We start from the raw sequence: 24552 nt of genomic DNA on the forward strand, positions 1-24552 counted from the left end.
CTTAGGATTGAGTCTGCCAGGAACCTCAGGATCCAGTAAGCTTGTATACCATATTTTCTTCCTGGAGAATTGCATTGTAGCAGATTTCTCAACTTTTCAATGACTGCTTTTTAGGTTGTATACACTGAACTGTTTTATAGACACAGTTTTGTCTGTTTTCCCCTAGTATACGTTCTGACCATACTATATTAAAGCCAAGAAGTTTCTAACCATGAATAAGTGAGCTTTAAACTCAAACCCACCTTTCTAAAGCATTTCTAAGAGGAGTGAGGGAATAAAAAAAGTATATACTATATGTAAACTGCTTAGTGCATGGAAATTGCTTTTTAGAAATCACAATTTTCAGTTGATTTTCTGCTGAGCCAGATCAGGTGTTCCAATTACCCACTAGCCTTGGTGGAAAGTACAGCCTATTGGATGTTTTCTTGCAAAGGGACACTTCTACATTGTTCTAAAACCAATCAGATAAATATACATTCACTTTAATTTTACATTTATCATAACTATAGAGTTTATTGGCATATTACAGTTTGTAGATGTGGATGATATTAAATGGCCTATTTGTAAAAATTATCATTCAGCTCAAAATACCTTACTTATACCTTTATGCTCTACTAATTTATACTTCATTTACAGATATCCCAGGATCAGAGGCAACTGAAGGTAAGGTTGATATGGAAATTCTGACTCTCCTTATGTGGATAGAAAAAAAAGGAAACATTTTTAGAGTACGTGAAGTTGAACGTTTATTGGGAAACTTGAATTTCTTGTATACTGAAAATATTTTTAAACCATACATATTCATAGGCATAATACAAACACCACCTACAATACAAACACATTTTAATAAGGTTCTCTATGAATATTAATTCTAGCCAAAAGAAAATCAGGTAAACCAGTTCTGCGTATCTTTTATCTGCCTTGATGGTGTAATCCAACAATTTAAGATATAAACAAAGTAAGCTTTGGCACAACCCTACTTATTTCACTATGGGTACTAGGATACATACTACCACAGATTACAAACCCAATCCCTTCATAATCAATTTAAAATTGTTACAAGAAGCAAACCTTAATGACATGTAAACATTTTTAGGGTTTCAATTGGCAATTATGTCTTAAATGCTTAGAAAAACACACCACCATTTCTCATTATTGTTCTCTCTTTAGCTCATCTCTTCCATGAATATAAAGTAGGAAAAATATTATTTGAGACTTCCAGCATAATTCCATTGTGCTTTACACTTTTATAAATATGGATACATCTAAAATATCAGATGCCTTTTTACCAACAGAATAAATCCACCAAATTCACATTTTCTTATAAACACATGCAAAGTTAGTGAAAAACACTTTTGTATAGCAAAGACCCTGCTTACTTTCCTTCTGATTAATAATTTTGGATGGCATGTGCAAACCATACTGCTCATTGAACAGTAGATTTATTTCCTGTAGATTTGGTTTTCTATAAAAATATATTTATGTGTTCACAGGAAAAAAGTTGGTATGTGTGGAGTGACTTTTTGACGTATCATTAGATTATAGGTTTGTTTATGAAGTTAGAAGGCATCTTAGCTTTTATCATTTTCAAATTTTTCTTCATACAAAAGAACACCCTGTGACAGAGATAAGGTAACTGAGATCATCGTTAGCACTTTGAAGTTGAGACAGTTTGAAGCAAAGGAGTCAAGCCACTTGCCTAAGGTTTACGTACAACATCAGTGCTGGAACCAGGAAGAGAACTTGCGTTTTCCTAACCCTTGAACAGCTTCCTAGGAACTGATCCCCACCATCAATCCTGGAGATTATATACAATCTATTACATTGAAATAATATTGGCTGTAGGCTAGAGAAAGTTAGTCATAGACCTATTCCTTCTGTGCAGATTCCCAGTAGAAACCAAATGCTATTGAAACAGGGTAATGAAGAGTCATAGCTAAAGGCAATCTTATAGCAATCTCATTTTTCAAATCCATATGTTTGGGACATTCAGAAAATATGAGCAGGTACATGCTTATTGCTCACAAGTTAAAGAACTCTGTGATCCAGGAAAATAAAACATTATTTGTGTTCACTTCTAATTGAAAGGTGATTAAATTTATATTAATCCTAATGCATTTTTAAGACTATGTCCAACCTGCAGAAACCTTTTCAGCTGATGACAAAGATGAGGAACCGGGATACTAGAGGAACTAAACTCAGAAGTCCTAACCTTGGCCTCATTGATAGCTGAGTACCAGAAATTCCCCCCAGGTAAGTCAGAACATGATGACTCTTCCTTGAGAAAAGCTCTGCCTTAAAATTAGATGGGGATCAAGCTCAAGTGCTGGAGGGGTGTGTGGCTCCTCATTCCCAGCTTGAGGACCACAGTGCCTTCCCACTTTGGTAATCCTTCCATCAGAAGTGCGGTCAAGTCCTGAGCCACCAAGTTTTGTTGTAAGTAAGACATTCTTTTCTGCTTCCTATCCATTTCGGAGGACACACAGGTTTAAAATGATAATTAGCTATTCAGTGTGGATTAGTAATTGACTATTATACACAATTCCTCATTTTGGTCCATAAGAAAGAGAGTGGGCTATATGAATAAAAGTCCAGGCTTGAACAATATATACCCATGGGTAGAGTTCAAAAATGAAAAACTGTGAGTTGGTTTCACATAAACATAATTCAGAAATATACTTAAGGATGTAATGGTAAGGTTAAGAAATATTTCCATAAAACGGGCTCAACACTGAATTTTACTGACACACATGCCCAGCCCTTCATAGTATTTCTAAACCGCTCTCATGTACAATTTTAGAAGGACTAGTAGCTCACATGCCAGGAAATAAATTCTCTGAATTTGTACTAGCTTTGATAGAAGGAGAACACAGAAAAATATCCCACCCTGAAGATTCTTAAAATGTGATATAGGCAAACGTTGTATAGGAATTTTAATTTCTGCTGTAAATGGTTTTTCTTTTTGGCGGGCTGGGGTAGGAGTACACTCAAAAACAAAAATCTACTTTGAAAAATATGAAAACATTCCCCTCAATATTTATATGATATTTTATTTTGAGATTGTTGGAAAAGCATATAAGAACAAAATCCAAATGCTTTGTACAAAGTCTTCAGTTTGGGAACCTCATGTTATTGGTCACAGCTGTGGATTGATGAAAAATGGTATATTACTATATACTCTAGCTGTACAGACATGCCTGTTAATGTTCTTTCTCACTTCAAAATAAAACAATCTCTATTTTAAATTGTGTAAATATTAACATAATATGTACAATGCATTCATGAAATATATGGAACATACCATTATACAAACATAGAAAAAAGGTAAAAGCAGTCAATTTAGAAATGGAGATATCAAATAGATACAGTTATCAGACCTCAGCACAGACACCTCTCTTGCCTGTTCTTTCGTAAGATAATCTTCTGACCACTGCTTCTTTTGCAGCTGAATTGAGTCCAGAAAAAAAATATATATATATAAACAAAAATGTTTTTAGGTGTCCTAACTGATAGAAACTAAGTTCATGTTGAAATTGAAAGAATTCTATTTAAACAAGACCGTCTCTGGGCAAAGAGTTAGGAGCTCAATAAATACTAGTTGATTGTTCACCTAAGACTTCTGCTAGTAACATTTTAAATAATAAATTCAGACTATATATATTCAATGAAGTGTTATTTAATAAGACATTCATATTCCTCTTTACAGCTTAAATAACCAGGTGGCTTACCATCTTTTAACCATTCATGAAGTGAAGTCACTGAGCCAGTTCTCCGAGAGTGAGTACACGTGTGCATACGCAGAAAACCCGCAAGGCAGCAACATCTATGCAAACACAGTGAAGAGTGGGACCAGGCAGGTATGCATTTCACCGGATAGAGACTTTGGATTCAGTTGCGGAACCTAAATACAGGATTTGTTTTTGTGGTTTGCATTTTGAGCACCTGAAAGAAAAAAAAAAAAAAAACAAACTCCAGGCCTATAGTGCTAAGTAGTTTCACTTTTTCAAGGCAGTGCTTTTTTTCTTAACAGAGTTGCAGGATGTTTGAATTCTGGGTGAAAGCTTCTGCCAGAATGTTTCTATTCTATATGAAAGTTCTTGCTCCCTTGAACAGTTAAATCTGGAAGGTTGGTGTGAACCACTGGTTTGTTGCTACGTGCTCTGTTTATGCCCGGAGTGGAAACGTTGCTGTGGAACTTCCATTGCTTTCCACAGATCCTTTCTCCTTAGACCCAGCATAGGCACCAATAAAAGAGCCATCCTCGTTGAAGAGACCGTGGTCACCTTCTCCATACTCCACTAAGCTGTCGGCACTTTCTGTGGCCTGCATATCCCTGTTAAGGGACCGAAGGCTTCCTTTGAGAGGTTTTTCGTCACTGTCACTAGAAAATCAAAAAGAATAGTTTGACAAAATCTGAAATATTCATGGAAAGCAAGACTCATGCCAAAATGCTAATAGGTTTTAAAAATTTCCAGATAATCATGTTAGCACTGAAGACACTAAATGACCCTTTCATAGAGAAATGTTTAGAAAGTCATTACCAATTTGTGTTACGCTGAGTAACTGAGAAACTTTTCTGCTATTCACAACACTCCTGCTTCCCTTTAAAACTGAGACACGCAGATATTCAATCTGCTTATGTACACAGAGAACAAAAGTTATTTCCTTCACTTTCAGGAACTTTTAGAACTCCTGGTCATCAAAGCTTGATCTTCTGCCTTCACCTTTGAGCCTCCGTATTTTTCCAGATCCTTCCAAAAATGTCTCTCTCATCCGGGTTAATCAAATTCTGTTGCTTGTAACCAAAGAACTTCAATACAGTTTATAAACTCAGAGTTGTTAAATTAGAAAAAGAATAGCTGGATTTTTAGAATAGGAATGCTACAAGTATCCTGCATTTATGCTCTGAGTTTTATTCTTTAACAAATCCAACTCTGAGTTAGTAAAATGTCTTTCAAATGACACAGTTTTCTTAATTTCTACCTGAGGATTTTTTTTAAAAATACCAACTTCTTTCACACTATAAAGCTGTATACCAAATGAGAAGATTTTATGAAATTCTAAAAAGGAAAAATTGGGGGAAAAGGTAATTAGCACATGATGAGCACTTTATAGAATGGGGTAGTAGCTGGTGGTGTCCATCAAATTGTTCCATTAGCTCAGTTTTTCTAGAAGCAGGGCAGGATGGTACTTCACTGCCCTCTGTGTTAGCAAGTGCCGTATGACTGGCTTTGGCCAAAGAAAGGTGAGCAGGAATGACAATATCACTTTAGAGCTGCTGTTCCGCGTGCCATATTCCGGTTCACTGCTGTGGTGACCTGCATACTCACCTGCCAGCCAGCTCTCCTAAGCACCAAGATGGCCAGAGCCATCCATGCTGGACACAGGCACATGGACGCAGAACTTGAGAGAGAAAAATATCTGGAGTTGTTTTCACTAGCCGTGTAACTACTGCACAATTGCACTCATATCACACGCTAGTAAAGTTATGCTCAAAATTGTCCAAGCCAGGCTTCAGCAGTATGTGAACTCCCTGATGTTCAAGCTGGTTTTAGAAAAGGCAGAGGAACCAGAGATCAAATTGCCAACATCCGCTGGATCATTGAAAAAGCAAGAGAGATCCAGAAAAACATCTACTTCTGCCTTATTGACTATGCCAAAGCCTTTGACTATGTGATCACAATAAACTGTGGAAAATTCTAAAAGAGATGGGAATATCAGACCACCTGACCTGCCTCTTGAGAAACCTATATGTAGGTCAGGAAGCAACAGTTAAAACTGGACATGTAACAACCGACTGGTTCCAAACAGGAAAAGGAGTATGTCAAGGCTGTCTATTGTCACCCTGTTTATTTAACTTATATGCAGAGTACATCATGAGAAGCGCTGGGCTGGAAAAAGCACAAGCCGGAATCAAGACTGCCAGGAGAAATATCAATAACCTCAGATATGCAGATGACACAACCCTTATGGCAGAAAGTGAAGAGGAACTCAAAAGCCTCTTGATGAAAGTGAAAGAGGAGAGTGAAAAAGTTGGCTTAAAGCTCAACATTCAGAAAACTAAGATCATGGCATCTGGTCCCATCACTTCTTGGGAAATAGATGGGGAAACAGTGTCAGACTTTATCTTTTGGGGCTCCAAAAATCACTGCAGATGGTGAGTGCAGCCATGAAATCAGAAGGTACTTACTCCTTGGAAGGAAAGTTATGACCAACCTAGATAGTATATTCAAAAGCAGAGACATTACTTTGCCAACAAAGGTCCATCTAGTCAAGGCTATGGTTTTTCCAGTGGTCATGTATGGATGCGAGAGTTGGACTGTGAAGAAAGCTGAGCACCAAAGAATTGATGGTTTTGAACTGTGGTGTTGGAGAAGACTCTTGAGAGTCCTTTGGACTGCAAGGAGATCAGTCCTGGGTGTTCATCGGAAGGACTGATGCTGAAGCTCAAACTCCAGTACTTTGGCCACCTCATGTGAAAAGTTGACTCATTGGAAAAGACTGATGCTGGGAGGGATTGGGGGCAGGAGGAGAAGGGGACGACAGAGGATGAGAGGGCTGGCTGGCATCACCGATTCGATGGACATGAGTTTGAGTGAACTCTGGGAGTTGGTGATGGACAGGGAGGCCTGGCGTGCTGCAATTCATGGGGTTGCAAAGAGTCGGACACGACTGAGCGACTGAGCTGAACTGATAACTCAGACTGTCCTGACTCTTACAATAATTGTTTCCAGAACCAGGATGCTACAGTTACAAAAACAAATATGAAGAAAACTAAAAGACCAAATGTGGCATTACCTTACAGATCAGGCAAAGGGATAGCAAAGAAACTATTACCAGAAGCTGGAAAGATGAGAATTCACGTTATGTTACTGTCCCCTAGAATAACCTTCCTGAAAACACATAGTTTTGAGGAAAGGTGATAAGAACTATTAACTACTCTAAACAAGATGCCAGTTGAAATAGCGCAGGGGGTGGTTTTACCTGGCTTTTTAGAGCAGCCGCAAAACATGAGGCAATGAGTTTTGAGTAAGGCATGTCTTTAGTTTTCTTCCTCATAAAATTGATCAATTAATACGCCTTTCAATAGCATTTCAAACAGTTGCCATAGATCCTCAATGACCCTTGCCTTGTGGGATTTGAGGCACAGTTTTCTAGTTTGTGCTTCCCTGGTGGCTCAGAGGTTAAAGCGTCTGCCTCCAATGCGGGAGACCCAGGTTCGATCCCTGGGTCGGAAAGATTCCCTGGAGAAGGAAATGTCAACCCACTCCAGTATTCTTGCCTGGAGAATCCCATGGATGGAGAATCCCAGGAACGGAGAAGCCTAGTAGGTTACAGTCCATGGGGTCGCAAAGAGTCAGACACGACTGAACGACTTCACCTTCTTTCTTTCTCCCTCCTTTCACCCTTTAATGCTCCTTTTCCTAGATAGTATCTGAAGTCATTTACCAGGAAATATCACAGTATAAAGAATATTTACTAAATGGAGGAAAGAAAAATAAGTATAGAGGCAAGGAGAGCTTACTATGAGGTTCAGATGTACATCGGGGTGTGTGTGTGTGTGTGTGTGCGTGTGTGTGTGCTTAGTCTCTTAGTCGTGTCTGATTCTTTTGCAACTCCGTGGACTATAGCTCGCTGGGCTCCTCTGTTCATGGAATTTTCCAGGCAAGAATACTGGAATGGGTAGTCATTTCCTTCTCCAGGGATCCTCCTGACCCAGGGACTGAACCCACATCTCCTGCATTGGCAGGCAGATTCTTTACCATCTGGGCAACCTGGGAAGCCTGCATAAGTTAATGCAGGAGAGCTAATGAGAATATTCCACAACTCTGTGTATAATGATGGATCCAGGGCAGGGGCCAGTCAGAGCCAACTGAGTCTGCTCCGTAATATGGCTCCTGGTCTTGTGTGCTAATGGTCATATACGCTTGGAAACTGCAACAGCTCCCTTGGCTACAGTACACAGAGCGCCTGGCTGAAAGCAATAGAGTCCTAACAGGTAAGTAAAGCAGAGGGTGATGGAAAGGTGAAGATGCACAGTGGCAACACGAGGGTGAGACGGGTAGCACACCCTCAAGAGGTACTTACCTCCCACCAGGTTTCTTGCAGTTTCTCCCACTTTGGCACATTTGTGTAAGTTTGGTCCAGGGGTTAAGAGTGACACAATCTTTTTCATCCTTTAAAGGCTGTCTTAACCTTCTTCGGATGAACTTTTACCAGAGCTCATCTTTTTTTTTTTTTAATTTTATTTATTTTTATATTGCTTTACCTTTTATTTTTTTTATTTTTTATTTTTTTAATTTTAAAATCTTTAATTCTTACATGCATTCCCAAACATGAACCCCTCCCTCTCACCTCCCTCCCCATAACATCTCTGTGGGTCATCCCCATGCACCAGCCCTAAGCATGCTGTATCCTGCGTCAGACATAGACTGGCGATTCAATTCTTACATGATAGTATACATGTTAGAATGCCATTCTCCCAAATCATCCCACCTTCTCCCTCTCCCTCTGAGTCCAAAAGTCCGTTATACACATCTGTGTCTTTTTTCCTATCTTGCATACAGGGTCATCATTGCCATCTTTCTAAATTCCATATATATGTGTTAGTATACTGTATTGGTGTTTTTCTTTCTGGCTTACTTCACTCTGTATAATCGGCTCTAGTTTCATCCATCTCATCAGAACTGATTCAAATGAATTCTTTTTAATGGCTGAGTAATACTCCATTGTGTATATGTACCACAGCTTTCTTATCCATTCGTCTGCTGATGGACATCTAGGTTGTTTCCATGTCCTGGCTATTATCAACAGTGCTGCGATGAACATTGGGGTACATGTGTCTCTTTCCATTCTGGTTTCCTTGGTGTGTATGCCCAGAGTGGGATTGCTGGGTCATAAGGTAGTTCTATTTGCAATTTTTTAAGGAATCTCCACACTGTTCTCCATAGTGGCTGTACTAGTTTGCATTCCCACCAACAGTGTAGGAGGGTTCCCTTTTCTCCACACCCTCTCCAGCATTTATTGCTTGCAGATTTTTGGATCGCAGCCATTCTGACTGGTGTGAAGTGGTACCTCATTGTGGTTTTGATTTGCATTTCTCTAATAATGTGTGATGTTGAGCATCTTTTCAAGCAACTTATGCAGCTCAATTCCAGAAAAATAAACGACCCAATCAAAAAATGGGCCAAAGAACTAAATAGACATTTCTCCAAAGAAGACATACGGATGGCTAACAAACACAGAGCTCATCTTAGACAGCAATAGTTGCTCCCTTTTTTGCTCTTATTCTAATTAATTACTATTATTTGCATAGATATTTCCCCCCCGACACACACACAGACTAGGTTCATCTTGAGGACATGTTTTGTGACTTAATCACCATTGTAGGTGCACACCACAGGTATACAAGATACGTGTTTATGGGTATACACTGAATACAACCTGAGTTCACAATGGCTACGGTGAGGAGTGACTACAAGATATTTACCTATTTTATATAGATAATCTCTAAATAACAATACTGTCCGGTGAATAACACCTTTCAAAGAAACTGTCCAAGCACACAGAGTCTACCTAGATAGCAGTCACACCTCACACCTCCTCACACAGACATTTGGTTGCTATCAATCACTTGTATTACTATTCTTTATAAGGGTTTTAAAATGTAGTCCTGTAAGCTTTAAGTAGAAATGCTTTTTTTTAATATTTCAAAATTTATTTAGCCTGCTGGATATATGCTTTGATGCATTTTTAAATGGAGTGTAATGTTTACCTGTATTCTCCAAAGGTTTCATCTTTCGCTGACTGAACTTCAGGGTCTGGATGAAGATCCTCCTTTTCTTTCACTAGAGAAACACACACAGGTAGAGGAGTAATACAAGTCATTTTTAAAGACATATTTCTTCAAAGCACTGTTAATATGTCAAGTGTTTTGTGTCTGTACCTATTCACTCATCTTTCACCTCTTTGTTTCCAGAGTTACAGCCTGGTGCAGTTATACATGAATTTAGTATTATGTGGGCAACACGTCTTAATGAAAGAGTCAAACCTGGTTACAGTCTCTCAGTGAAGACCAAATTACTGTGTGTACATTTTACAATGCTAAACTTCCTGAAAATGACATTGGCTGGTATCAGATCTATGTTGTTAAACCAAAGGACTAAAAAGTATCATTTGGCTGTTCTCTTCTTACTCCAAACTGCCTCAATAATCAGAATATTCAAGTCTATAACACCATAGGTTAAATGAGATTTATTCTAAACAGTGGGATATAGAACACGAAGATGTTGCGTCATTGTGCTCAGAAAACTCGAACTAAAATCCCATCGTGGCACCTTTTACTATTTACTTGCAGAGAGATGAGAATTTCTCTTGGTTTTCCTACAGTGTGAAATGCTGACTTGTGTTTAAGAGCACAACTTGAAGAAACTCCTTCAGAATTTGGATAAGGTAACACTTCACAAAGGACAATTTGGTGCATATTCTCTTTACAGTTTTCAGTTACTTACCTAGAATATCCATTAGTCATTGAAACTCTGATTCATAAGAATTCCGTATTCACAAGAAAAGGGGTATAATTGCATAAGCATTCTATGGAATGTTACAAAAATTTAGAAATTATTCTCTGGTTTGATTGTTCAGTATACCTAATGGGCTCCCCAAAACATATACTGGATGAATCAGAAGCCAGTAAAGAATTTCATACTGATCTGATCAACAGCAAACAAATAGCACTGCAATGTAAATCTTTCCCCCTCTATAAAAGCATCATGAATACTGAGCAAAAATAATAGTAACAACAACAATATATATATATATATATATATATATATCTAAAAAGATAAAATACATTTGAAAATTGAATGAAGTTAAAGCCAGCTATTAACTAGGATGATTTTTATTTTATGTACCATGAATTCAAGAGGTATTATACCTGATATATATCAGAGGAATAAGGGATGCATTCCCAGCAGTGGTTAACACAGCTGACTAGTGAACCCAATACTATTAGAATGTAGTAGTGCAAAGTATCTCTGGGTCATGAATCTGTAGAGAGGCATACTATTAAAATATATGTGTGTGATTTAGTAACAAGTCTCTCTAACATCTGTGATATTTTACAGACAGAAAATAGAAGCATGGAACTATTATATGCCTCTCTAAAGCCTATTTTATATACTAGAAATGAATATTTCATTTTCAAAAAGATGGAATACTTTTATTCATAAAACAAGTAACTATCTAGAAATAATTTTCCTGATCATACATACACCTTTTGGTTAGTTAATAGAGGAATTTTCTTTTCCTCTCAGTACAGTATATAACTAATGTATTAATATAAATAGACTTTAATGTGTAATTAAAACAATTGAAGATGTCTCTTACAAAGCTCTCCTAGAAATTAAATGTCAAGTGTAAATCGCTCAGTCGTGTCTGATTGTTTGCGACCCCATGGACTGTAACCTGCCAGGCTCCTCGGTCCATGGGATTCTCCAGGCAAGAACACTGGAGTGGGTTGCCATTTCCTCCTCCAGGGGATCTTCCTGACCCTGGAATCAAATCCAGGTCTCCTGCATTCCAGGCAGATTCCTTACCATCTGAGCTACCTGGGATGTCCTAAACAGGTAAGTAGAATTTACTTAGTAAAATTTAAAGTCATCGTAAGAAACAACTTTACCTGAGTACTTTCCACCTTTGTTCCTCTTCACAAAGCAAACAGTTAACAGTATTAGTGTGAGTAGAGCAATTGCACACATCAATCCAATAAACCAGCCTTGAGTGGAGATGTCATCGTACAGACCAGCATATTCTGTTGTACAAAGAGAAGGCACACTGAGTACTGGAAACAGTCTTTGAAATTAAGCCCCTTTTGGGAACATTAAACATCATTTTTAAACATACAGAATAGCATCACTTTTGTCCCTGGAGTGCCCCTAGAGGGTATGTGATTTGAAGTACAGTTCATCAGGAGAATCCTGATAAATCGTTAATTCATTGTTCAGAAAGGGCCCTCTCAAACTGCATTTGACTTTGAGGATGAAAACCGAAGAGAAACAGTAGAGACAGATCAAGATAAACAAAGCAGCAGCAGCAAGCAAGCAAAAGCATAAGCTGCCTTGGTTACATGCAGATTGCCAAGGAGATTCTGGGGGTTTTAGTTTTTGTTATTAATACATGTTAATTGACCACAGACATTTTTAGGCAACTACTCTGGTAAAAACAATTGAGAGGTAAGTCTGGACATTGGTGAGACATTTTTCATTTTGATACTTTTAAAATGCTATGCCAAAACAAATTGACACTATGGTTTTTACAACTACCATACTTCACATTTTCAACATAGGAAGTATGTAAAAGTAAATAATCTACAGAACATAGATATATTGTCTAAGATGGCTCCAAACAGAATCTCATTTCTCACCTCTCCCTCTTGTCTCAATTACATCTTCAAAAATGCTATTGTTATCAACCCAATTCTTAGTCAAAAGGCGAACTACATGTTCAGCTCCCGGCTCAAATGACTCTACTGGGTGAATCTTTTGAGTAAGATTTACTCCTTCTGATATCTTCCCGACACTTTTACCTAAGAAATGTACACAGTTAATTCATATGAATTGTAATCACTGAAAAGTAGGACATGAAAAGCAAAAAAGTACTGTTATTTGAGATGAATAAGAGGGCCATTTGTAGCATTTTTTCCTCCATTCTGAATTATCAGAAGATGAAGAAAATGAACATTTCAAGATTTTCTTTTTTAATGTGCTGAAATGGAGTAATGAACTTAATTCATGTCCTTTAAAAATGATACATTGGTTGATGAAGTGATGCTATAAATTTGTGTGGTCATATGAATGGTTTAAAACCAAACACAGACTTCAGAAAATTATACAATGACACTTTGTGCAATTTGGACTTTCACAAACCTCGTAGGAACCAGATTTGGAGATTTTGGCTTATAATTGAAAGTATATGGCATTAAAATCTTTACATTACTTCCTTTGCCTTGGTCATTTTCATAAATATTGATAGAACAGCATAATATACTCATATATTAAATGCTTGAAATTTCTAGAAACTTAAGCTACATAAAAGTGCAGGTTTATAGGTATTTTAAATGAAATGAAATTTTTGAAGTGTTTGAGAACTTTACACTTCAAAATAAATGTATGTCAATATATTAATTGTAGAATATCATAGTAGAGACAAATATGACAAGTATAATTAAAATATACATTTAATTTCTGACCTTATAACAAAATATCTAAAATAATTTTGCTACTGATCCATAATGTTGCTAAGAATTAATAAAATGGTTTAACAATGTTTAAAGGCTTTAAATGAGAATGTGTCACATGTTAAAATTTAGGTATAACTTTTCAACACAGTAAAAATTGATTATATATAGTTACTGATAACACAAAGACATCATTAAAAATGGCACTGTGAGAAAAATAAGACGTTATATTAGTTGAAGAAAACCTTCAAGATTGAACACTATTGAAACAAAACACAATTTTGCCTTTAAAAAACATAAATTTAGTGTTCCATTAAATAGCATAAGCTTTTGAAAAACAGAGCAAAGCAAGTATTTTATTGCAACCAGTAATAACACAAAAAAGAATATTTCTGATTAACTCGATTTTTCCCCCTTTTAGATTATGGAATGCAAGCCACCTGAAAATCAGTGACAACCAGAAAATGATGGGGGAAAAAATGCTTGTGTATCAAATCCCATTCTCTGATTTAATCCCAGATGTCCTGAAAATGCACCATCCAGGTAGAGCAAAGAAAAGAAAGATACACAGAAACAGATTCCAATTTGCACAAAAGTTAACAGTTTTAGAGTATTTAGTAATAGCAGGATGGATATTCTCAATAGAAATATATATTTTTTTCATTTTTCCCCAAAGATCATGCTGAAAACTATGGAAAAGACTATTTTTTTCTGTAAATATGGCCATATAGGCCTGTAGAAGAAAATTCAGTGTCAACAGGGGAAGGGGACAGTAGCTGACATTGCAGAATCCTGAAAAAGAGCACAAACATACTAGTAAGAAACACTTTCAAATCATGACACATGAGAGTGAAGAAATATGCTATAAGACACTCAAGCACATTAGATATATTTTGCATTTGCAGAAGAGAGTAGCATCCCTTGTATAGCCACATAAACAGCATTTTCCACCCTCTGAAAACAACTTGTCAATGCAACCAAGCCCAAATTTGCCAATATTTCCATATATATGAGAATGCATGACTATTATAAGACAATTTTGTGATTTTTCTTACATGCTGCTAATTGCCATGAATAGGACTAGCATTTCTGATATATATTATAGTGTTGGTCCTTAAATAAAAGCAATCCTCCCCCACCCTTAAACTCTGTTTTAGAAAATACTACAGTTGCATATTTAGATTACCACTATTCTGACTTATTTTCTTGGTGTCAGACACTTGTTAACCATCCATTTGAACTCTAGAGGAATAAGAACCTTTTAGTTACTGAGTGTTTTCAGTCACCATTAAAAGTAGATAAATAAGTTCTTCAATTCACTTGGTGTCCAGTTCATCCTGGGGAACAATTTGAGTTTTTGAGAGAAACTATTTTGGATATATATGTGTGTGTATATACATATGTATATATACACATTCCCCCATAAAAGAAAGTTTTGAGTATATAGGAACTCTTAGGAAAACATAAGCTCTTCAGTATTTACATTGAATAGGAACGAAATGAGAGGAAGAAACAAACTCACCACGGTCCCAGTATAACCACTTACACATTCATTTCCTAGTGAGTCATGAACTTAAATACATTGCAATATATATCTTATATAAATGATAGTTCAAGTTTCTTCATTACTATTTTCTCTTTTTCCCATGGATTCTACCTTTCATTTAATCTAAAAATTGGGAAAGCATCCACAATAGTGGATGCATAGTACATGAAACATTAATGACTTGTTTATATTTCCCTTCCTGCTCTCTCCCATTTCCTTTTGCCTGCCTCCAGTAACCCTCTAGGTCTCATCAACTTGAATTCAATGCAAGGCCCTCTTTTTTAAGCTTAAAAGTGTGCTTATCCTTTCCCCCAATCCACTTCCCTTTCTTGTTTTACCTTATTTTATCTCCTAATGCCCTGTTGATAACATAGAAAGCTTAGTAAAAATACTTCTAAAATCATAATTGGAGAAATAATTTTTGAAGGGAAATGGCCTGAGTTGGAAAAAAAAATAGAAAAGTAAAATTGAATTAGGTGAACTATACAAATGAAATGAAACAGTTATGAGCCATTTTCAAGCTAACTACTTGGCATCATCCAGTAGACAGTAAAATAAAATTGGTATATGAATCACTGTATAGATGAGTCATGACATGAGGGTGAAATGTGTTAGATCAGTGTTGCAAAATGTCTACCAGTGCAAGAGGCAAACATTTTTCTGCGAGGAAACATTTCCAAAAGAAAAATACCCACTGTACTAACCTTATGACTAACTTTGTGACCTTATAGCCCCCTATTTTAATTAAAATGATAGTTCCTGACCTTATATACACTGAGGCTACAGTTTGATTACTGTTGTGCAGAAATCCATAAATTGAGTCAATGTGAACTTTAGAAACAAGAAAAATAAATTCTGTACATCAGTGGAAAACAGAAGGTCAGACAGATTGAGAGCACAATCATTTCTGATTTATAGTGACTACCATGGTGCCTTCCTTTCAGAGCAGTTTAAAACGGAGCATGCATAAACCTCCAGTACTTACTCCCTTCTCCTAATGTAGCACTCTCCTCAGTGATTGGTTTTCCACAGCCCTTTGAAGTGCAAGCCCTCAAGTAGAATTTGTACTTGGTAGTTGCATTGAGGTTCATGAGACGCCAGCTGGGCTTTGATGGAGTTGTAATGTTGATATCATTTAGCTCTCCAATTTCATCAGTGTCATTTACTGAAGAAAGAAACATGGACATCAACACCTCGGATTTTGTAGTCTTAACCATTCAAGTTATGTTATGCCTTATTTCTGCTTCTATTTATGCTTGTGGCCTGCCATCTTAATTATTCATAGTTATCAACTCAATTCTATGAGGTAGATATAATTATTATGACATAATATCCATGGGTAATTTAAGATCTGGCAAGAATAAACACACTGCCTAGATCTAGAGCCACTAACTGGCAAACTAGGATTTGAATCTAAACCACAGACTTTTAACTCCAAAGCCCATGCTCTTAATCACTATATTACACTGGACAACCACTCCAGCTTTACCATACCTGTTAACAATGATGAGCTTCCCCCATTGATATATTTTCATTGTATCCTTGACTTGTGTGTGTGTGCGTGTCTATATATTAGTCACTTAGTCATGTCTAACTGACTGTGACCCCATGGAGTTTTGGCCACCAGACTCCTCTGTCCATGGGATGTCCCAGGCAAGAACCCATGGAGTGGGTTGCCATTTCCTTCTTCAGAGGATCTTCCCGACCCAGTGATCAAACCCGGATCTCTTGCATTGCAAGCAGATTCGCTACCATCTGAGCTAAGTACTTTTTAATCTTTTATTGTAAAAATTTGAACAGTGATTTACCAGAGTCTTCTATAGTTTCTGGTTTAATATGTAGCACTGAACAAGTATTCAGATATAAAGACTCAAGAAACTGATAACTTAATGTATTTTTAAATGTCTACTGTATACTTAGCACTACGTAAAGTGCTGTATGGAAAAATATGATTTAGATAGTGCCTTTCAAAGAACCTGCAGCATAGCAAGATCTTGCTATTTGTGCAAAAGCACGAAGTGCTATAAGACTACCAAAAGGATAATCTGAGATGAAATGGTATGTTCAAGATTGTGCAACCATTAGTGGTAAGAAAAGGGCTAGAATAAACACTTGGTCCAAGAGACCATAAAAATATACTTACTCTTTAACTTACAAATGCCTTCATTGTAGATATAATGCAGTGAGATAAATGTAAATGAAAAATTACTAATCCAAACATAAGAAAGAAGTAAAATAATCACTCTTGGTAGATTACTTGAGAGCACTCCTGTAAATACCACCAAGTCAATTGAAAAACTACCACAATCAATGTAAGAATTCAGCAAAGTACATAGAAAGCTCTCATATACACTCTCAACAACTATTTAGAACATATAGCCACAGAAATAGATAAGCCATCTACCAAGGGAACATTTCATGCCAAGGTGGGCACAATAAAGGACAGAAATGGTATGGATCTAACAGAAGCAGAAGATCTTAAGAAGAGGTGGCAAGAAAACACAGAAGAACTGTACAAAAAAAGATCTTCACAACCCAGATAATCACAATGGTGTGCTCACTCACCTAGAGCCAGACATCCTGGAATGCCAAGTCAGGTGGGTCTTAGGAAGCATCACAAAGCTAGTGGAGGTGATGGAATTCCAGTTGAGCTATTTCAAATCCTAAAAGATGATGCTGTGAAAGTGATGAACTCAATATGCCAGCAAATTTGGAAAACTCAGCAGTGGTCACAGGACTGGAAAAGGTCAGTTTGCATTCCAATCAAAATGAATACCAAAGAATGCTCAAACTACCACACAATTGCACTCATCTCATATGCTGGTAACATAATGCTCAAAATTCCAAGCCAGGCTTCAACAGTATGTGAACTGTGAACTTCCAGATGTTCAAGCTGGGTTTAGAAGAGGCAGACGACCCAGAGATCAAATTCCCAACATCCATTGGATCATCGAAAAAAGCAAGAGAGTTCCAGAAAAATATCTACTCTGCTTTACTGACTATGCCAAAGCCTTTGACTTTATGGACCACAGCAAACTGTGGAAAATTCTGAAAGAGATGGGAATATCAGACCACCTGACCTGCCTCTTGAAAAATCTATATGCAGGTCAGGAAACAATAGTTAGAAATGGACATGGAACAACAAACTAATTCCAAATCAGGAAAGGAGGACGTCAAGGCTGTAAATTGTTACCCTGCTTATTTAACTTATTTGCAGAGTACATCATGAGAAACTCTGGGCTGGATGAAGCACAAGCTGGAATCAAGATTGCCAGGAGAAATATCAATAACCTCAGATATGCAGATGACACCACCCTTATAGCAGAGGGTGAAAAACTAAAGAGCCTCTTGATGAAAATAAGAGTGTATAGGGAAACGTTGGCTTAAAGCTCAACATTCAGAAAACTAAGATCATGGCATCTGGTCCCATCACTTCATGGGAAATAGATGGGGAAACAGTGAAAACAGCAACAGACTTTATTTTCTTGGGCTCCAAAATCACTGCAGATGGTGGCCACAGCCATGAAATTAAAAGATGCCTGCTCCTGGGAAAAAAAGCTATGACCAACCTAGACAGCATATTAAAAAGCAGAGACATTACTTTGCCAACAAAGGTCCGTCTAGTCAAAGCTATAGTTTTGCCAGTAGTCATGTATGGATGTGAGATTTGGAAAGATGAGTACCAAAGAATTGATGCTTTTGAACTCTGGTGTTGGAGAAGACGCCTAAGATTCCCTTGGACTGCAAGAAGATCCAACCAGTCCATCCTAAAAGAAATCAGTCCTGAATATTCACTGGAAGGACTGATGCTGAAGCTGAAACTCCAATACTCTGGCAACCTGATCCGAAGAACTGACTCACTGGAAAAACCCAGATGCTAGGAAAGATTGAAGGCGGGAGGAGAAGGGGGACGACAGAGGATGAGATGGTTGGATGGCATCACCGACTCAATAGACATGGGTTTGAGTAAACTCTGGGAGTTGGCGATGGACAGGGAGGCCTGGCGTGCTGCAGTACATCAGGTCGCAAAGAGTTGGACTGGACTGAGCAACTGAACTGAACTGAACTAAATATAAAGTCGTTATCTTACTGAAAGTCCACATATCAAGTAGTACAGTAACCACAGCAATTTTAATATTTCAGCTTTTTCTATATATATTCTAAACACTTGTTCTTAAAATAAGTTTAGATATTATATACAGATCAACATGAGGGTAGGAATTTATTTAATATTCAGTTTTTCTATTATTAGAATAAAGTTAAGATCTATCTTTACCAAATAAAGTTGACATTGAAAAGTTCTCAAGTATTTCTTCAGTGCTTCCTACATGTTTGAAATCCAGTTTATGGAATTAAGAGACAAAGTCTTCCCTGCTGGTAAAGAATCTGCCTGCAATATGGGAGACCGAAGTTTGACCCCTGGGTTGGAAGATCCCATGGTGAAGGAAATAGCTACTCACTGCAGTATTCTGACCTGGAGAATTCCATGGACTATTCCAAGGGGTTGCAAAGAATCAGACATCACTGAGCAACTTTCACTTTCAAGAGCTCAGCATCTAGAGTGACTGAGCTGGGTTTCAGTGTTTTCGTAACACTTGTTTTACCGCATGACTCGTTGTAAGTGAACTCTGTATACTTCTCATCCATAAAGTAGTGATGGTACATACCTCATAGACTTCCTGTTTTCATGAAAAATGAAGGGAGAGTACTCAATATTTACTGATCCTGCTAACTAGCCAATACTCAAAAATGCTAAACCGCTGCCTCTATTAGGGTTATGCCTGTACCTGTTTAATCATAGGTACTCAAAGCAGAAGCTAAAGCTGATACCTGACCTGAACTGCTGCAGGCCTTCAAGGGATTGATGGCAGTTCAGGGTTATGACCCAGTTGACCTATGTAAGCAGTGTAGACTGGGCTTCCATAGACTTGATGGGTCTGCTGTTTAGGAATTCATGCCTTCTAACATTTTCCTATAAGCTCAGTCCCCTAATCTCCATGTTGAGCTGATACTTAGATTTGAAGACTGTAACAGATGGATGGTGCTATGATTAATCTAATCTAAACAACATGCTTTCATCTAAACATGTTGTTTTTAACTTAATGGCACAACAGCATATGGGGAGAGCCTGTGTGGTGGTCCAAAGACAACTCTAATTCTCTCAGTGTGACATGACTGGAGCAGTGGGCTACAGAAGCAGGATTCTATGAATACAACTATATGCAGAGTTGAGACTGGAAACATGCCTCAGAGACAGAAGAGGCAGGGTAGGGTGGAAGTCAGTGTGCTCTGAATCTTCACTGTATCACTGCTTTTTCTGTTTAAGTAAATTAAAATTTAAAATTATAAACTAAAAATAGAAACAAGCTATTCACCTGTTTCTCCTACCCCTCCCCAGCTTCCAAGTCTGGGGCTACCACCACCACCACCAATCTATTCTCTATCCACTACATCATTTACTAATTTTTTTCTTTGCATATTTCCTAATTCTCAAGGTATCTTTTATATATATATATGAGTGTGTGCGTGCTCAATCATGTCTGACACTTTGTGATCCTGTGGACTAAAGCCCGCCATGCTCCTCTGTCCATAGGATTCTCTAGGCAACAGTACTAGAGTAGATTGCTATTTCCTTCTCCAGGAAATCTACCGAACCCAGGGATCAAACTTGTGTCTCCTACATCTCCTGCATTATCACTGATCCACCTAGGAATACCTATATACATATTAAAATGCATATTTTCTGGTATCTATTAACACTGCTTTTCTCCCCTCAAAACAAGAATTGGCAAACCTTTCTGTTTAGGACTAGACTGTAAATATTTTAGCCTTCATGGGCTATGTGATCCCTGTTGCAACTATTCAGCTCTGCCACTGTAGTAAGAAAGCTGCTATAGACAAATATAAGTTAGTGGACATGGCCATGTTGCAATTACCTTGGTAAGAACAGGCAGCAGGCTCGATTTGATCTCTAAGCCAGTTTACAAAGCCCTGTGCTATAAGTAAGTATGCCAGCCTACCAACCATGAATTAGATTCTCAGCATGGAAAACCAAATACTCAACCAAAAAAAAAATGAAACATTAATAGGCAAATCCAATTCAAATATGTACTCACTTATCTGGTACTGCAATAGATAGCCAGTTAAGTTTCCATTCAATTTCTTGGGTAGCCCCCAGGACAAAGTGGCAGTGTCTTTATCAACTTTGATGACTTTGAGAAAAGTTGGTTGTTCAGGTACTGGAAAACACAAAACCAACAATAGACACTCCAGTAAATTTCTTTAAAAAGCTACTAATAAGGGAGGAAATGTTTTGACCATTGGGATATTTGTTATTTTAAATTGGTATTTATAAACTAGATATTAATCCTAAACTGTCTCACCTCCTTCCGGTGTTTGAAATATAAAAGGCTCACTCTCTGGACCAGCTCCTTTGGAATTATAGGCTAAGACTGTTAAGTGAAATTCACTAAAGGCATCCAGAGAAGGAACCATTCCATAGTTTCTTTGTCCTGAAAATCTAAGAATGTTTACTTCTTTGGGATGTGTCCTTCCATCCAACAGGCTTTTTGTCTTCCACCAGTTTACCTGCAATGAGAATAGGAACCCTTAACATATCACCAACTCAATGGACATTAATGTGAAGGACAGAGAAGCCTGGTGTGCTGTAGTCCATGGGGTAGCAAAGAGTTGGACACAACTTATGGACTGAACAACAGCGTATCACCAGTGATAGAAGATTTCTCTTCTGAAATCAATCTTACTTACAGGAAATATATTAATTTAACAATGAGAAGAAGAAAAGCTGTGATAAAAACCTGATATCCTTTCAGATGTCCGTGTACTCTTTCCTTTGGAACTGTTGACCAGGTAACTTTAACTAATGTGCTGTTTATAACATCCACCCCTTGGATCACTGGAGCCGTATCAGGATCTGTTGGGCACATAAGGATTAGCTTTCAAATAATCCAAACACAATTATTAGGATCCTTTTCTAAAGGTGATCCTTCACTTTTTTTTTTTTTTAATCTGAGGAAAGCACTTTTCTCAAATCAGTTTCAAATGGAATGAAGAGGGTTTCTCATTACAGAAGAGTTTCAGGGCCCCAATATTAATATGGTTCTAGAGAAAAGGAGGGCCTGTACCACACTGAGAAAAGCCCCTGTCCAGATGGATATGGTATAAGCAAGGTAACTGAAAACAGTGGACAATGAAATCCTCCGTGGGCATCTTGCCTTGGAAACGTGAACTAGACTAATATTATAACTTAAATGACTTGGGAGTTTGATGAATAACATTAATTGAGCATATTAATGTTCACATTAATTGAGCATATTCTGTGTGTCAGACACTGTTCTGAGAGCCTATCCTGGATTGGCTCACATAATCCTTAGAACAGTCCTATAAAGTGATATTATCATTATTATCCCCATTCTACAGGGGAGCTAACTACAGAGAAGTAAACCAAACCCACTGCAGCCAAGACTAATGTGTTAGTTCCCAGTGAGGAGATCTGAGTAGTGAAAACAGAGAGAGAGAGTGAGAGTGAAGTCGCTCAGTCGTGTCCGACTCTTTGCAACCCCATGGGCTATAGGAGCCTACTATGCTCCTCTGTCCATAGGATTCTCCAGGCAAGAGTACTGGAGTGGGTTGCCATTTCCTTCTCCAGAGGATCTTCCTGACCCAGGGATTGAACCCGGGTCTCCCACATTGTAGGCAGATGCTTTACCGTCTGAGCCACCAGGGAAGTCCCGGTGAGAACACAGGTAGCAGGGAAAGGAGGAGCTAGTCGTTTCACATTCCTGCCCTTCTTCTTTTCTTGGATCAAAATATTACTTTGGATACTGTAAGAACAATGAGAATAATGCCTACTGTCTAGTTATTTCGGAGAAGGCAATGGCACCCCACTCCAGTACTCTTGCCTGGAAAATCCCATGGACGGAGGAGCCTGGTAGGCTGCAGTCCATTGGGTCGCTAGGAGTATCAGACACGACTGAGCAACTTCACTTTCATGCATTGGAGAAGGAAATGGCAACCCACTCCAGTGTTCTTGCCTAGAGAATCCCAGGGACGGGGGAGCCTGGTGGGCTGCCGTCTCTGGGGTTGCAGAGAGTCAGACACGACCAAAGTGACTTAGCAGCAGCAGCATCTAGTTATTTGCAATGCAGCGTCTTTCCTTTTTCTAAAAATTTGCAGCAGTTCTTGTGGTATAAATATCTAATAATAAAATCATGTCATTAGTACCTCAAAATTCTGCGTGTGAGTGCTGCTATATGGAAATCTGCGTCTGCACCTCACCTTCCTTAGAAAGGCTCCAGCCCTGAGGCCAGGCTGTGGCAGCAGGCAGCTGTTAGGAGGTCCTTGACAAGTAAGGGCACATATGATTGGACACCTTCTAAGAGTCATGCTGCTGAACTGTGTGCACTGATGGCTCCAGGTCTTTGATGTTCATTATGGAAGTAGTTTTTTGGGGGAAACTGAATAAAATTAAACCTTTCAATGTTCTTCCTCACCATCCCTCTGACAACTCTCCCACAGTCAGCTCTAAAGTAGAAACCATGTGTTCAATTTCTTTTTATCTCCCCCTGTAAGTATAGCCTCTTTGCATGCAGTACTTGCTCAAAAATGCTCCTCGACAGGGGTGCAATGTACTTGAGAGAAGCTATTCTAGAGGTGGTGCTGGCTGGTACATCACTTACAGTCTTCTCCAGAATAGAGAATCACTGACTGTGGCTCAGGGCCAGAGCCCAGGTGATTGATGGCTTGGACCTGGACATCGTATGGCGCATAGACAGCAGGTGTCATCACCCGCAGGGTGTGGTTGGTGACTGTCTCTTCCTCCCACTCCACCGGAGCTCCCTGTGGCTTCCAGGTCACTCTGTACTCCAGTCCAGGTCCATTCTGCTCCATGGCTTTCAAAGGCTAAAACAGAAGGTTGGCATGATCACAGATATGCTGGGTTAGGGGACAGAGAAGCCACCCTAAGTGGTACAAGAAATGTGGCAAAAAAGGGATCATTTTTGGTGAGATCTTTAATCCCCCTCTTTGGTTTGGAAATGCTTGTGAAAAGTTTTGTCATTCTGTTCATTTAAGCTTGAGAGCTGCTCCTTCCCTTCCCCAAGTAGAAAGAATCCCACAATTTCGATGTCTGGATTATGCCCTTGTGGTTAATTCTAACTGTTCATATATGAAAGAACTTACTAAGAATTTCCATAGAAAGTTTTAGCTTTTCTTGACACTTTCTTCTATATTCTAATTTTTTCATTCCTAAAGAACTGCAGAAATGAAAAGGACATGGCTATGCGTTCCCTTAGTGTTAGTCGCTGTTTGCAACCCCAGGGACTGTAGCCCGCCAGGCTCCTCTGTCCATGGAGTTCTCCAGGCAAGAATACTCGAGTGGGCTGCCACTTCCTACTCCAGGATCCCTAAATATAAATGGGATTTTTTTCATGGCTTTTCAGTCAAAACTCTTTCCATCTGACTCCATCCATTATCCCCCATCTTCCTTCCAAGAGAAGAGAGAGAGCAAGTAAATATTTTTGGATAATACGTATTTGTGTGCATCAGTACCCAGAAGATGTAGCTCCTCTTTATAATACAATAGTTCCCAGCTCCTTGCCCATTCTGTTTCTTTTACGAGAAAGCGCTCCCCATCCTCCAGTTTATTTTGCTGTATAGAAATATTTACTGGAGGAATTTCTTGAATAGGAGATTGGTTATTTCCACTCTAGCTTTTAATTAAATACTTTAATTAAAAAACATTAATGTG

The 24552-nt window shown here is 38.2% G+C and overlaps 1 protein-coding gene across 2 annotated transcripts in view; it reads right to left on the reverse strand.

Moving 5' to 3' along the window:
• Positions 1-720: 720 nt before the first annotated feature.
• The window catches only part of CHL1 (cell adhesion molecule L1 like), a 225564-nt gene continuing 201732 nt past the window's right edge, over positions 721-24552 (reverse strand). Inside the window, exons 20-28 of one of the 2 annotated variants that reach the window (XM_069562131.1) lie at positions 23483-23705; positions 21602-21717; positions 21167-21371; positions 20900-21022; positions 15769-15948; positions 12425-12586; positions 11681-11812; positions 9776-9848; positions 2960-4381 (exon numbers count right to left, since the gene is read on the reverse strand). In XM_069562131.1, coding sequence (XP_069418232.1) covers positions 4165-4381; positions 9776-9848; positions 11681-11812; positions 12425-12586; positions 15769-15948; positions 20900-21022; positions 21167-21371; positions 21602-21717; positions 23483-23705 — 1431 coding nt within the window. In that variant the 3' untranslated portion in view covers positions 2960-4164. Of the gene's footprint in view, positions 4382-9775; positions 9849-11680; positions 11813-12424; positions 12587-15768; positions 15949-20899; positions 21023-21166; positions 21372-21601; positions 21718-23482; positions 23706-24552 lie in introns of both variants that reach the window. The other variant, XM_069562132.1, reaches the window with a different exon arrangement.

The sequence above is a fragment of the Ovis canadensis genome, chromosome 19, assembly GCF_042477335.2.
Source record: "Ovis canadensis isolate MfBH-ARS-UI-01 breed Bighorn chromosome 19, ARS-UI_OviCan_v2, whole genome shotgun sequence".
Taxonomy (NCBI): Eukaryota; Metazoa; Chordata; class Mammalia; order Artiodactyla; family Bovidae; genus Ovis; species Ovis canadensis.